This window comes from Aethalodelphis obliquidens, unplaced genomic scaffold, assembly GCF_003676395.1.
Source record: "Aethalodelphis obliquidens isolate GAN/ISIS:26980383/991018 unplaced genomic scaffold, ASM367639v1 scaffold14, whole genome shotgun sequence".
In the NCBI taxonomy this organism is placed as follows: Eukaryota; Metazoa; Chordata; class Mammalia; order Artiodactyla; family Delphinidae; genus Aethalodelphis; species Aethalodelphis obliquidens.
This window is the reverse complement of record NW_020837958.1, coordinates 27,952,286-27,967,908: the sequence shown is the minus strand read 5'-3', so window position 1 is coordinate 27,967,908 and position 15,623 is coordinate 27,952,286. Positions and strand designations below refer to the sequence as shown.

The window sequence follows — 15,623 nt, the reverse complement described above, 5'->3', positions numbered from 1 at the left end:
CAGGAGAGGTACTTCCTTTGACAGCGGTGCCCTTCTCTCCCCTCAGTCTGTGGCGACTGTCCAGATCCCATCCCCGAGTGTCAGGAAGGGGAGGCGCTCACCGTGGACAGGAACACCACGGAGCTCTGCTGCCCTCTGTACCAGTGTGGTGAGTCCTGCTGGATGTGGGGGCCAGGGCCGGAAGGGGCTCCAGGGACCTTCACAGAGTCCTCACCCTAGGACCAATGGGAGTTCAACAGGGGGCAACAGGGAGCCCCCAGGTGGCGAGCTCTGGGGAAGCAATGGAAGGAGGCCCCACCCAAGGAAGCTGGGCCAGGCCCTGGGAGCTGGATGGCAGGGGTACAGGCTGTCACATAGGTGGCTCTGAGGCTTCCTAAGGAAAGTCCCTGCTCCCTCCATGGAGGCTCCCAGGGGCCAGGGGGAGGCCTGGGTTGAGGGACAAATGCTTAGTCTACTCTCATTCTCCCGGCCTGGATCCACAGTCCTCATTCACTGACTGACCCAAGGCCCCTGCCTCGGGTTCCCTTTCGCCACTGTTACCATAGTAGTTGCACGCGGCTGTATTTTAAAGCCTCTGAAGCTCTTTTATTTTGCAATGATGACTAAAAGTGAGCCCTTTCTGATAGTTTTACAGGACATGACACCTGTGTGTAGGATGTACCTTAACATAGTTCTGTATACTGTGTACAGTGTACTGTACCTTAATTGTGCCTAATAAGCATAGTACAGCCAGCATCGTGGACTTTAAGCAAATCTAATGGATGAAAATTAACAAAATGTTTAAATTTCAATATGACTTAATTTACAAAAATTCCTTTCCCTACCGACTGTAGGAAAGATGTGAGGTAGACTGCACTGGCACAGAGCAGTGTAGGGCGTGGCCTCCTCCAGGATACCCCAAGGGCAACCCCGACTGGTTCAATGTCAAGAACCAACTTTGAAACAATGTAGGCTCCCACTGAGAGTTCCCCAAAGGGCTTGATACCCAACCAAGTAGCTCCACCTGGGGGCTCAGAGGCCGCTTGTCATAAAGTGTTTACAAAGCTCATCTGAGGAGAGGATCGGTGTCCTTCCTCTCCAGCCTCTCTCCTCATCTCTCCTCCTCAGCCTCCCTCTTCCTGTTTCTCAGAAAGTACTCCGGCAACGTGGAGTGAGTACAGGCATATGGAGTCAGTCAGCGTTTTGAGCCCCAGCCATTTACTAGCTGTGTGGCCTGGGGCAGTGTACAACCTCTCTGAGCCAAGCTTCCTCATTTGTGTAATGGTGATAATAGTATGTACCTCGAGGGGCTGTTGTGAAGGTTAGAGATAATATATGTAAAGTGTGTGCTGTGTACATAGTACCTTAATATAACAGTGCTTGGCATACAGTAGGTGCTCAATAAACAGAGGCCATCGATATTATTACCTTGTCCCAGTCTTCATTATACTTTTCTTACAAAAGCACTACCAAAGCCTTGTAGAAAGTACAGAATCCAAGTAAATACAAGAAAATGAAAACACTATTTTCCCACCTCCCAGCCATTTCATTGTCAGTATCGTCCAATTCAGTACAGATCCTTCTAGATATTCTCCCCCTTTAGGTAAGTCTGTTTTACCAAAATGAGGTCATACTGTACATGCTCTTTTTTAGCCAGGTATTTTCAGTTAATGACGTTTACCTTTCATGTTGATACATTTGCAAGTCATAGCATACCAGTCCATGGTTTTTCTGGTCTGTTCAATCCAGGATTCCGTCCAGATCCACACATTAACATTATGTCTCTTAAATGTCTTTTAATCTAGCACATGTTCTTTCTTCTGTATGATACTAAATTATAGAGTTTGGGCTATGGTCCTGCAGAAGGTCTCATGTTCTGGATTTATCTCGTTTCTTCCTCTTGGAACCATTTACCTTGCTCTTCTGTCCACTGTGCTTCCTGTAAACTGGAAATTAGATCCAAGACTTGGTGGCTTCAAATTAAAAATCTTTGGCTACACTGTCCTCGAGCTTCATAGGACATCACACCAGGAGACACGTGCTCTGTGGTTGAGCCACTCTAACCGAGGTTCACGTTGGCCCTGGATTAGGGTGGTAGCTGTCTGATCTGTCCATCTTACATTTACAAATTTCCTCTTTCAACCGGAAAGTAACCGGTTATTTGGACATTATACAAATGTCCTTCTCCCTCTAACTCTTATGTTTTTGAAACACTGATTGATACTCCTTACCTGTGCCAGTAATTTTTTTTTGTAAATCAAATAAGTTTTACAATCTTTCACCTTCAGCGTTGACCCTGGCACCTCCCCTCTCCACCAAAAAGGTGTGTCCAGGGATTCCTTGCTCCTTGCCTTGGTCTCTCAATAAATGAGAATGGCCGAGGAATCCTAAACTAAGAGGGGACTGGCTGGAGAGCAGGAAGAAGGGAAGTGTGAGCCCTAGAGTGTAGCATCTGCTGTAGCAGAGCAGGCTCCAGGTGGGCTACAAGAGAATGACGTCTCCACAGCGCAGGAGAAGCCGTGTTCTTCTTAGAGAGAAACTGTCCCATCAGCGGAGCTTCACCTGGTCACCGGCTCCCCTCTGACCACTTCTCTCAGGGTGACACAGCATCCAAGGGAGGGAGGCCCAGCTGAGTGAATTTAAGGTTCTGACACTGTCAGGTCGCTACTGCCTCCCAGGGCAGAACGAGGGCCTCCTGATGTAGTTCTATGGGGAGACTTCAGTAGCCCAGTCTTCTCCTCTGGACCTCAGAGGGTGTCTGAGGACATTGGGGGGACCTCGGAGGAGCTAGGAGGTACCCCTCCTTAGCCAGTGTGTTTCTGAGGATTCCAGCTCCAAGGTGTCTGTGGCTGACGTGTCCCCTGCCTCCCTGCCCATGCAGTGTGTGAGAGCTTCCGCTGTCCCCACATACAGTGTGTCATGGGCACTGTCCTGGTGGAGGTGTGGAGCCCAGACCGCTGCTGCCCCTACAAGTCCTGTGGTAAGTCCCCGCACAGGGAAACCCCTCCCCAAAGGCGGAGATCCAGGCCCCTGGGGGGAGGGGGAGCCGGGCCACCACTGTCCACTCGGCTCAGATTCGACCCCTCCAGAGTCCCCAGAGGGAAGCCGCCAAAATGGCCCTCCCGCTGCACCCGCTCCCTGAGTGCTGAACATTCTTTGCCTCCCCAGGATAAAAGAAGGAAAAAAACAATTTCCTGTTCCAAAAAGGAACTTCTCCACCTTGAAAAGTCTTTATTGCAACGATCTGATAGTAAATATGATTTTGTTCAAATTCGCCTCAAATCCTTTTGAGAAGCAGGCAGGGAGTGGCAGTGATCAGTAATGAACACCTGCGAGCTTTGTATAAAAACGTTTTTCAGGGACCTCCCTGGCAGTCCAATGGTTAGGAGGACTTCGCCTTCCAATGCAGGTGGTGCAGGTTCAGTCCCTGGTCGGGGAGCTAAGATCCCACATGCCTCGGGGCCAAAAAACCAAAACATAAAACAGAAGCAATATTGTAACAAATTCAATAAAGACTTTAAAAATGGTCCACATCAAAAAAATCTTTTTAAAAAGATGTTTTTCGAAAAGAAGTTGAGAAACTCTGTTTCTCAGCTTGCTTTTTCAGCGCCTCACTAGAATGTAAACTTCACGAGGGCAGGAATTTTAGTCTGTTTTATCCATGGCTTTGTCCCCAGAACAGAGAAAAATCTCGGCATATAGGCACCTAAAACTATTTGCTGCATGAATAGGTGACTCCCAAGTGTGTTTCACAGCCACTGTGACCTTGACTTCTCCTCCTCCTGAAGCTAGAACTGCTGGAGCCCTTAAGTTAGTCAGCGGTGCCTCGGCAATCAGCTCCCTCGCAGCTTAGAACTGGACCTGCTCACGGGCGAAGCCTTGGAGTAGAGCTCAGCTGGCTGAGCATATATATATTTAGGAAATGCAGATGGTCAGAAATTCCACCCTTGCCTTGTTCCTTCCTGGAGAGGCCCCATTCTGCTCTAGAATGTGCTCCGGAGCACAGGGAAGGATGAAGCCCAGGTGATGGAAGGGAACCTGGTATTGATCCATCTACCTGTTTATCCTCCCTGCACATTCTATGTGGAGCTCGGCATTTGGACCCATCACGCCCCACCTGCCCAACCAGGGGAGCTGCAGCCCCTATGCGGGACGGAGGGCAGCTAGAGGAGGAGCTGCACCTGCAGTGAGGGGTCTGGGAGGCTCAGGGGGACTCCCACCTGGACACCTCTGGTGAGGTGGGTCCTGTCCCCTCCTGTTTTTCAGAGTGTGACTGCGACACAATCCCAGTGCCCCGGTGCCATCTGGTATGAAGACCCTGCTCCTCCCCACTCCCCCTGGTCTGCCTCCCCCTTTTTCTTTCCTTCTCTTTCCCTTCTCTTGGAGACCCTATTCCTTTAATCTAGTGCAATGAGCCTTGAATTGCAAGTCAGCATTCTCATCCCGAGCTCTGCTGTCTGGGCACAGTGCCCTCGCTAGTAAAGTGGGCCTGATCATGCTTCAGAGTTGTGGTGAGGATTAAGTGCTATGATGACGCTGATGCTGATGCTGGTGGTGATGCTGGTGGGGATGCTGATGCTGATGCTGGTGATGATGCTGGTGGTGATGCTGGTGATGGTGCTGGTGATGATGCTGGTGGGGATGCTGGTGGGGATGCTGGTGATGATGCTGATGATGATGCTGGTGGGGATGCTGGTGGGGATGCTGGTGGGGATGGTGCGGGTGGTGGGGATGGTGGGAATGATGATGATGGTGATGTAATGGTGATGGTGGGGATGGGGGTGGTGGTGGTGATGGTGGGAATGATGATGATGGTGATGATGTAATGGTGATGGTGGGGATGGTGGTGGTGGTGGTGAAGAAGATGCTGCTGCTGCTGGGGATGGCAGGGATGATGGTGACGGTGATACTCATGACGGTAGCTAATGTTTACCTAGAGCTAACTATATGCCAGGAACTTTCCTAGGCCTTTTATGTCTATTATCATATTAATTCTCACAACAGCCCAATGAGATTGCGTCTATGTTTATCTCAATTATACAAACAAGAAAACTAAGGTTAAGGTCATGTAGCTAGTAAGTCACAGCGCCAGGATTGCAACCAAGATATCTGACTCCAGAGAACATGCCCTTAACCACCAGGCTGCATGGCCACTGAGAGAAGTGAAAATACTTTAAGAAATGGAAAGTTATGCTTAAAGTTACATTTTCTACATGATTTTTTGGATTATAAGTCTTCCCTCTTTCCCACCTAGCCCACATTTTCTCTCATTTTGTCCCCCATCCCATCCTCTTCTCCTTTTAACTGGTGAGAAGGAAGGGAAGCGTATGAGCCGGGCAGGGCCGGCAGCCATGCAGGGGGCCCTCGCTGATGTGGCCAGTGGGTGCTCAGAATGACAGGGGAGTCCTGAGGCCCGGGAGAGGACACGCGGGGAGGCTCGGGAGCCACATGGGCATCCTCGAGGGAGGGTGACTGAGCTCACAGGGTACCAAGGGCCCCCCTGGCTAACAGGCCTGCCAGCCCCTCCCCGCCGCCGACTCCCGCCCACTGCAAGGAGACGACTGACAAGAGAGGGCCCCAGGTGGCAGGCTGCTCCCGACGGTGGGGCTGGGTCTCCTCACCTGGGGTGCTAACAGCCTCTGCCCACCCAGTGGGAGATGTCCCAGCTGGACGAGGCTTTCATGCAGAGCTCGGAGAACGTGTGTGGCTGCACCAAATACGAGTGCGGTGAGTGGGGAGGGGGAGCCGGGGAGGTGGGGCAAGCTGAGTGAGCCGGGGGGGCGCCAGCCGGCCTGGGGCCAGTGTGGGCGCTGGGCTCTCGGTGACTGTCGCCGCCCTGCTTGCCCATCCAGTGAATGCCCCCGTGTGTCTGAGCCACGAGCTGGGGGTGATGCAGCTGGGCCAGACGGTGGTGGAGGTCTCGGCAGAAGGCGTGTGCCACACATCCCGCTGCACCACCGTGCTCGACCCTCTTACCGGCTTCTACCAGATCAATACCACCTCCGTGCTGTGTGACGTCCACTGCGAGGCGGTAGGGGGCAGCGGCACAGGACGGGCTGTGGGGGGCCATGGGGAGCTGGCCTGCAGACCCTTGGTGCTCTGGGAATCAGAGGGGCCCTTCAAGCTCCACCAAGCTCTTCGGATGAGTCTAGAGAGTGGGCATTGGGGGGACCTCTGAGACCTCTGTGGAAAGTGCTGAGGCCAGGAGGGGAACAGCAAGAGTGAAGGCCTGGCAAGGGTGAGCATTTGACAGAGAAAACTCACATTTATTGAGCACCTACTTATGCCTGGCGCGGTCCCTATCCTCTTGGTTTGTACTGCTACCGTTTGCTGAGTGCTTCTATTGATATGTGCCCAGTACTTAGGGCAGTGACTGGCTTCTGTTAAGGGCTAAATAAGTATGAGTTGAATAAAAGGGATTGGAATTATTCCCATTTTTCAGATGAGAAAACTGAGGTTTAGGGAAGTCCCGCCATTTGTCAAAATTGCCACAGGAACTGGCACTCAAACTAAAGTCTATCTGGAATCAAAACTGCCATCCTTAATTACCAGCAAGGCCATCTCTTTGTCCACTGGGGCTGGGTTTAGGACCTGCTGTCTACCCTTATATCTACCCTGAGGCTCAGGGTAGATATAAGGATGACCTTCCTGCCTGAGATGCAAGGAGGCTGGGAATTTCCTTTCAGAGCATCTACAGGGGGCCTTTCTCTGGGTTCTGGGCTCAGGGACAAGCAGACAGTGGGAGAGGCAGGAGGGTGGAGATGGGTATGTGGCTGAGGCCCGTCACGACTCTCCCTATCCTGCAGAACCAGGAGTATGAGCACCCGAGGGACCTGGCGACCTGCTGTGGCTCCTGCAGGAACGTGTCCTGCCTCTTCACTTTCCCCAATGACACCACCTCCCTGTTCTTGGTATGCAGCCCCTTAACTGCGCATCCCGGGAGGGAACACCTAGGACCAGGGCCCAGGGCTGGGAACAGATGGGGTCCTGGGCAGTGCCAGGTCCTGGGCTGCACCTGTCTTCGGAGCTGTGCCCTATCAGTTCACTAGGGCCACCGGCCACAGGTCCCCATTGGCTACCTCTGTGCCCTCTAGCCCGGGGCATCCTGGATCGCAGACTGCACCCGCCACCACTGCAGCAGCACACCCCTGGGTGCCGTGCTCGTCCGCTCGCCCATCACCTGCCCACCACTCAACGAGACCGAGTGTGCCAAGGTCAGTGCTGGCCGCCTCCCGCGCAGCGTGGCCTAAAGCCAGGCGCAGCAGCTGTCTTAGTGGTGGCGGTGGGTAGGGGCAGGGGTGTCTTGTGGTGTGGGGGGCTGTGGAAGGAGGGCTCCCTTGGAGCCTGGACCTGCCCTGCCACCCCAACTCCACATCTTTCCGTGTATCTTTGCTCTGACCACATCGCACCACATCCTCACGCATCACACCACATCCTCACACCTCACAGGGCCATGCCCAGATGCACGCAAACATACACTGTCGCATGTTCTAGGCACACTCACATACACACCAACACGGGCAGTCAGCTGCTCACAGGCACCACACACTCCACAGGGACGTTAACACCTCGGCAAGCCAGTACACATACCATGCACTGTCGCACGCCAAGGCACGCTTGCACGCACACACCACGCAGACGTGGTGTGTGCAGCTGGGCCAGACGTCCTGGGCCAGTCCTGCGACGGGCTAACAGGGGTCCAGCACTAGCATGGACAGCTGTCACTATGGGCACGCCTCAAGGAAAATGATTTCCTGGAGGGTTTGGGGTTATTGTTGAATTATTAGAGTTCTTGACGTTAATATTGGGCATTTAAAGATTTCTGGTCTCACTTAGAAAACAATTACACACATCCAAGCATTCTCTCCACACAGACACACACATGCAAAATCACACATGTACACACATGTGTGTGCTCACAAAACCACACATATATACTTAGACCCACGCTCACACACACATACACACAGACACACACACTTATTTACAAAGAACTGTCACATCCATCATTTTATCAATTTCACAGTAGAGGAGGAGGGCTATCAGGAATCATTGCCCCTCTTTAGAGATGGGAAAACTAAGTCCAGAGCAAAGGGGTAGCTTATCCAGGGCTGAGATAGAGCCCAGACCACTGACCCAAGTGGGTAAGTCCCTAACCCCTTCCCTCCCTGACCCTCTGTGCAGGAAACACTAAGGCGGACGACAGTACTGGGTGGGGGCTGGTGCATAAGGAGAGCTGCCACTGGAAAAACAGGAGGCCCTGGCGCCCTGCACCATCTTTACCCAGCCTCCAGCCTCAGTGCCAGTGTCCCAACCAATTGTGTTAGCCCCTGTGGCTCTCAGTGGCCAGCTCAGGGGCCCCTTCCCCCTCTGGCCAGGGCCTGATGGGCAATGGGGCCTGGAACTCCTGCCCTGGAGCATCATGGGAGGAAAGGAGTCTAGACTCTAGCAGTCTTTTTGCCTCTTGCTGGGATTCTTGGCTCCTGGCCTAGTATGTGGTCTCCTACCCACCTCTCCTCCTCTCCCTCTAGGCTGGGGGCTCGGTGGTACCTTCCTTGGAAGGATGCTGCAGGACATGTGAGTGAGCATGGCGGAGGCCAGGGGTGAGGGGCTCTGGTGGGGGGGACAAGGTGTCATGTTGGGGCTCAGAGGGCCAGGTTCCTGGCCTGGCGCCCCCAGTGGTGGCTATTCAGGGGTGAGTAGTTGAAGGGATAACACCCCCGCCATGGGGCTCATGGCACAGACACAGATCTGCAGGTGGGCAGGGGCCATGCTCACATCCCTATCCCAACAAAAGGCCTCTGCTCCTGTTGGAGACAGGACATTGGGATGTTGGGTCCAGGAGGTCAGTAACTGACCAGCTGCTCTGCCACTCCTGCCGTGGCCTGCCGTAACCTCCAGCCGCGATGCCCCCACATGAATTCCCCCTGTGGTCAGGAGCCGTGTCATGGAGGTGGCTTCAGACCCACGGGCTCCCAGACTGAGTCTGAGTGAGAGCTCGGTGCGTCTGCCCTCACCCCTGGCCCCTGGAACCTGCAGCCCCAGCTGCATGTGCGTGCATGTTCCAATCAGCCTTAGGACCTTTGCCCGCATGCCTCCCATCCCCCAGGGCCTCAACCTTTCCTTGGAGAATTTTGGACCCTGTTACTTCACATAGTCCAAGGAAACTGGGCTCAGTGCCTCATTGGCTGATCTCTGACCCACACCTCAATGTTCCCTGAATGTCCCGTGTGCTCCCTGTGACCCGTGTCCCTCTCCCCAGGTTCCCCGGGGACCCTGTTTCCTGTGGTCCCCGTTAGCCCCGCCTCTCCTCCACGGGTTAGTGTCCACTGCCACCCAGGTACTCCTCTCGGAAGCCCGCGGGACTGGAGGCGTGTAGCCGCATTGCTATTTCTGCCAATGTCCCTTCTGCTAGGTGGCCCTGAGCTCTGGGGGTGGGGGAGGGGAGTGTGGTGCCCCTGCTCCTTGCCTCTGAAAGGCTGTAGGGCCAGCAGTGCATGCTGGGTAGCACGCTGCACCCCTGGGCTTGCATGGGAATGCTTCAGCAGTGCCCGCTCTCTTGGTGGCCAATGCCCAATGCAACCACTGCTTTGCTACTGCTGGTTACTCAGCTGGTCTCAGTCCAGGACCCTGAGGCCATGGCCAGGACAGTTCTCAGTTCTCCTGTCTCCTGGGAGCAGAGAGGGAGGAAAAAGTGAACTTAGCTCTGGCCAGGAGACCTCCAGCCGGTGTGGTCAGAAACCTACTTGGTGAAACCCAGAGGCCAGAAGAGGGGATTCCACCCCATTTCCCACAGGCACCCCGGTGTCACAGAGGGAGTCTATGCATCTGGCAAATATTTATTTAGCACCAGTACGTCAGGCCCTGTTCTAGGCACTGTAGACACAGCATAAATGACACAGCCCCATAGAGCTGACGTTCTAATAGGAGAGACAGAAGAGCAAGTGAAATTACAATAAGATGGGTGCATCTGGTTTTATGGGCGCTGAAATTTATGCAGTTAGTGGTGGTGGGGCTTCATTAAGAAAAAGAACACAAACTTACAAATCCATACTGAGGTAGGAAAGTGAAGATTTATTTAGAACGAGAGAACTCACAACAAATTGTGGAAGGAGGTTGTGCAAAGGAAGACCCTAAAGCTTACATGTCAAGAGCATCATTGCAAGGGTGTCTCTCAGGAAGGTGACAGTGCCCTGGATAGAAATAAGGAAGGGAGTGGTCAGGGAGGGAGGCTGGGTGGAGGGAGGATGTTGTAGTTTCAAGAAGATCAGGAAAGGCCTTGGTGAGGCAGTACTTGAGCAGGGGAGGGTGTAAACGAGCCATGTGATTGGCTGTCTTTGGGAGGCATGGTCCAGGCAGAAGAAACTGCGTGCTTATCGGTTTCCATCTCTGTAACAGCTGTGTGAGGTGGGTGACTCCCGGCCCTGTCCTGTTTGATAGCTGTGGAAACCGAGTGATCCTGCTATGTGCAGGCATCGTGCTAGGGACTGGGGTTTCCATTCACTCAGGCAATTGTGGGATCTTAATGCTTGAACTGAAGCTCAGAGCGGGGAGAGGATACATCCAGGGTCGCCAGTGGATTAGAGACAGGCTTTGGGGCTGGGGTGGGCAGGCAGCTTGCCTCGTCCCCAAATCCTCGTCTTCCCTAGCCCAGAGTCCCCAGGCCGTCCCTGGCATCCTTCCCTGTCTCACCCATCTCCCCTGCCTTGTCACCTCCACCTCCTTCCGGGGCACTGAGCTAAAAGGGAGGGGCTCTAATGCATGGGCACTAACTCTGGTAGAGGGACCCGCCAGCATGACACTAACTGCCCCAGTCTGGCCCAGCCTGCTGCCCCGGGAGCACTTCTCGGCCGCCAGCTGCCTCACCCACCCTGTCCCCCCAGGTAAAGAGGACGGACGCTCTTGCAAGAAGGTGACGATTCGCATGACCATCCGCAAGAATGACTGCAGGAGCAGCACCCCTGTGCGTGGCCCCCGCAAGGCGGTGGGGGGGCGGGGTGCAGCCGACGATGGGGATGGGGGGCTCTGGGGGATGGAAGCCACACAGGCTGCCTCACTGGGCTGCCCGTCTCCAGGTGAACCTAGTGTCCTGCGATGGGAGGTGTCCGTCTGCCAGCATCTACAACTACAACATCAACATCTTTGCCCGCTTCTGCAAGTGCTGCCGCGAGGTGGGCCTGCAGCGGCGTTCTGTGCAGCTCTTCTGTGCCGCCAACGCCACCTGGGTGCCCTACGTAGTGCAGGAGCCCACGGACTGTGCCTGCCAGTGGTCCTGAGGCCTGCGGGCTGGGGCGGGCTGGACCACTTTTTGCTTCCAGCTGACCCAGTGTAGGGTGGACGGGGGGCACTAAAGGTGTGGAGAGCTGGTACATGCTGAGCATGGAATGGCGGGCAGAGACACAGAGAGTGACTGAACGGGCCACACCGGCCCATCCTGGCTCCCTCTCTGGGCTCCCCCTCCTCCACATATGGGAGAGTGCCACAGCTTGGGGCTCAGGGAACTCAGCTCTGTCCCTGGCTTGAGGTCTGGGAAGGGCCCTCGGTCAGGGGCATCAGCCCCTGCACATCTGGGCCTCTGGCTGCAGTGCTTTGGTAGAGGGGGTAAGAGTTTTCCTGAGAAGTCGGGACCAGGGCTGGCCCCAAGACCCAGTGGAGGGGCCAGATGTGGTGGCCCATTCTCTTTCTTGGCCCTTTTGACCACAGAAGAACCACAGACTCAGTAAAAGGAAAGGGGGCTTAATTGAAACATCCAGGTCTGTGTATCGCTGCCCAGGAGGACTTCCCAGAAGCAAAGAGGGTGGGTTCCCAGGCGACGTGCTCTCACCAATGTCTGTGAGGTCAGTTCCGGAGACTGGGGAGTAGACTCAGTGAGCTTCAAGCCCCCTGTAGCCCCAAGAGGGATGCCCTGGTATTCTGTTATTGACCTTGCAATTCAGGAAAGGATTTAGAAGAGCAGGGCCACGGCTGCTCCATACCCACCTACTCCCATCCCTCAAAACCGGCCTCCCTGGCCGGTGGGCTGGCTCTGGTGAGGTGTGGTGGATGAGTTGTGCTGGACCCTCCTCAGTGAGGGTGCAACTCATCCCCATGTGGGTGGACAGCCCCCCCCTCTGAGGGCCCTAGGGTGTTTAATGATACCTTCAGCTTGCAAGGGCAGACCCTGGCTTTACAATGTGCCTCTTCTCCAAGAGCATAGCAGAGCTGGTCTCTGGAGGGGCCCGAGTGTGAGTTTTGTGGCTCAGCCAGTTCCCAGCTTTCTACTTCATGGCCTTGTCCAGCAGGAGAGCAATAGTCAGTGGAAAATGCAGGCCCTGTGCGTGTGCAGCCGCCTCTGAGCATTTCTCAGGGCCTTGTCTCTGAACGACTGTGTCCTTCCTAAAGCCAGCCTAGGGCCCCCTCCACACCCCACCCTGTAGCCCTCTGACCCTACATACCACTTTGTGCTGCTGGGTCCAAAGGGCATGAACATGAGGTTGTTCAGACGCCAGCACTGCCCTGTATGTCTGGAGATGTGTGGCTGCTCTGGTACCCCTAGGATTGGGGTTAGGGCCCTGTTCCAGGATGGGCCCCAGCTGTTCTTGCAGCCTCTTTGTTCCTGTATCTGTGTTCTGTTTATATATCCAATAAACCACAGGAAGACATCAGACCTCTGAGCATCTCTGAAGGTGTCAGGTTTGCTTTGAATCTGAAGGAATTTCAGCTGTGAAGACGAAATCCTATTTTATGTCTGTGGAGGTCACCCTGACTTCTCTTGCCCCACCCGTGCCCAGCACTGTGCGCCACTCAGAGCAGGTCCTCCACGGGCATCTGCTGGTTTGAATTGAACTGATAGGAGGCTGGCTCCTAGAGGAGGGGTGGGGAGAAGGAAGAGGACTTTGGGAGCTGGAAAACTGGCACCCAGGTGAGGGGCCTGAGGAGTGGTCTGAGCTCTGTGGGGCCAGGGACAGATGCCTCTCACACAAGATGTGGACGGGTCAGGCCCTGAGAGTACGCTTCATGTTGGCCTCTCAACATTTCTGTCTTTATTTCCCTGTTCTCTCATAGAGCTCGGTAAGCTTTGCAGCTACTGTTGACTGTACTAAGCTTAGGGAGAATCTAGGGATCGGGTTGTTAGTGACGCTTCAACTTTAAAGTACTGTTGGCACATCTAAGAGGCAAATGGGAGAATGCTTTCCTGGGTTGAACCATTTGAGAAGGACTAGGAGAGGGGCGGCCTGAGGAAGCACCGGCCAATAAGAGGGGGATACTACTAGGGCCTGGTTCAATGTTTGGATGCAAGGGCTCCACTCAGCCTGGAGGGGTAGAGCATTTCCTGTGAAGCTAACACTTGGAAAGCTTAGTTTTTATTTCACGAATATGTGTCTCCCCTCATGTTATATCTGTCTGCTAACATGAGCCCTGGGACTTTTCCTAATGAAAAGAAAGCTTTACAGCCTCTTAAGAAACACACTTCTAGATAAGCAGTGGATCAAAGAATAAGTCAGAGTAGAAATTAAACAATATTATGATCCTCATGATTATGAAATTACAACACATTAAACTTGTGAGATGCAGCGAAAGAAGTACTTAGAGGGACATTTATAGCCTTAAATGCATACTTTATACTTCTTAATTTCCTATCGTTATAGCCAGAGGTGGGGTGGGGCAAAGCTTCTCCATCACTGATGATAATTAAAGGTTTGTAATCAGTCATTTTCTCAGCACAACACACTCCCTAAGTCACATATCAACAGCTTTCAGAGAGAGTTTTGAACCCTGAGTTCAACAGAACATGACTTTAAACCAGCCTTTAAAACCAGCCTGATTTAAAATACTAATTCTATCATACAGCAAGATGTTTAGATTAAGACAAAGGTGGCTCTTTAGTCATTGCTGGAACCCCAGTGTTCCTGGCTGTTCAGCCCTCACCTCACTACTACTCCCATCTGTTTACATTCATGTATAAGCAGGCAGACTTTGAACAGGACCACTCCTTGTTAGCTGTTGTGTAAACAGGCAGAGGGCATCAGCTCAAGCCAGCCAGCCTCAGCCTAAACGTCTTCCTGCAGCCTTAGTTGGAAGGGTGGCCTCAGACTTTCAGAGGCCTGCTCTTCATAGCCTATCTATAACTGGTGACCCAGCTTTGCTGACTTGGTCCTCGTGGCTCCAGTTGGCAGCAGTTTCCAGGCTTCCTGCTCCACCCTCACTATATACTCACAGGTGGCCATAGATTCTGATGATCACACCAACTGCTGGAATCACAGTGTTTGTAGGTTTCCAACCCCCACCCAGGAACCCCCTCCTGCCTGCTTCTCCTGGAAGTCAACCTCACACACCAACCCTTTGGCTAAAACTCCCAGTCCTGTTCCCCTAGCTTCCTTCTGGGGAACCAACTCTTTTGGGCTAAGACACTAGTGAAAGAGTAACAAGAAGCAAATCACCTACCAGCATGCTACCCTGCTCTGCACTGAGGGAAAATAGGAGAGGATGAGGATTTTAAACCTAAATCAGTGTTGCCCAATTGCCCTCAAAAAACCTGTACCCAGGGCTTCTCTGGTGGCGCAGTGGTTGAGAGTCCGCCTGCCGATGCAGGGGACACGGGTTCGTGCCCTGGTCCGGGAAGATCCTACATGCTGCGGAGTGGCTGGGCCTGTGAGTCATGGCTGCTGAGCCTGCGCGTCTGGAGCCTGGGCTCTGCAATGGGAGAGGCCACAACAGTGAGAGGCCCACATACTGCAAAAAAAAAAAAAAAAAAAAAGTCAGTACCCATAGTGTTGATATGAGTGTTCATTGATACAGAGTTGATTTACATTAAAAATACATACACCCTTTGACTAAGCCATCCTATTTCTAGACAGCTGTGGTAGGCTGAAATACAGACCTCCAAAAATGTCCACAGATTAGTACCAGGAACCTCTGAATATGTCCCTTACATGGTAAAAGGGACTTTGCAGATGTGATTAAGTTCAGGATCTTGTGGGGAGATGGGGAGAGGATCCTGGATTATCCAGGTGGGCCCAATATAATCACAGGAGTATTTGTAAGAGTGAGGCAGGAGGATCAGCATCAGAGAGGGGAAATGTGATGACAGAAGCTGAGGCTGAATTTTGTGGTAATTTGTTACAGCAACAGGAAACTAATAGAGCATCTAAAGAAATAATTCGTACGAAGAGACATGTGCCAGGATGTTTATTGCAGCATTGTCTTAAGTTAAAAAATATTGGTGTGACTTTCCTGGTGGCACAGTGGTTAAGACTCCATGCTCCCAATGCAAGGGACCCGGCTTTGATCCCTGGTCAGGGAACTAGGTCCCACATGCATGCCACAACTAAGAGTTTGCATGCCACAACTATGGAGTCTGCCTGCCGCAACTAAGACCCGGCGCAACCAAATAAATAAATATTAAAAAAATATATATATATATTGGTAACAACTTTAAATGCCTATCAGTAGGGAATGATTAAATAACCTGGTACAGCCACATTGTAGAATATTATATAGCCCTTTTGTAAACTGATACAGTGGGCTCTCCAGGATATGTTAAATGAAGAAAGGAAATTGTGGATCAGTTCCCATAGAATGACCTGCTTCCTTTATGCTTCTATGTGGGGACACATACACACACACACACACACACACACACACACACACACACACACACACAC

The 15,623-nt window shown here is 52.9% G+C and overlaps 1 protein-coding gene across 1 annotated transcript in view; it reads left to right on the top strand.

The window, feature by feature from the left end:
* The window catches only part of OTOG (otogelin), an 86,405-nt gene extending 74,323 nt beyond the window's left edge, over positions 1-12,082 (top strand). The window contains exons 47-56 of the mRNA XM_027115267.1: positions 47-148; positions 2,861-2,959; positions 4,246-4,286; positions 5,631-5,706; positions 5,832-6,010; positions 6,786-6,890; positions 7,074-7,193; positions 8,511-8,556; positions 10,863-10,942; positions 11,055-12,082. Coding sequence (XP_026971068.1) covers positions 47-148; positions 2,861-2,959; positions 4,246-4,286; positions 5,631-5,706; positions 5,832-6,010; positions 6,786-6,890; positions 7,074-7,193; positions 8,511-8,556; positions 10,863-10,942; positions 11,055-11,255 — 1,049 coding nt within the window. The 3' untranslated portion in view covers positions 11,256-12,082. The remainder of the gene's footprint in view (positions 1-46; positions 149-2,860; positions 2,960-4,245; positions 4,287-5,630; positions 5,707-5,831; positions 6,011-6,785; positions 6,891-7,073; positions 7,194-8,510; positions 8,557-10,862; positions 10,943-11,054) is intronic.
* Positions 12,083-15,623: the final 3,541 nt, after the last annotated feature.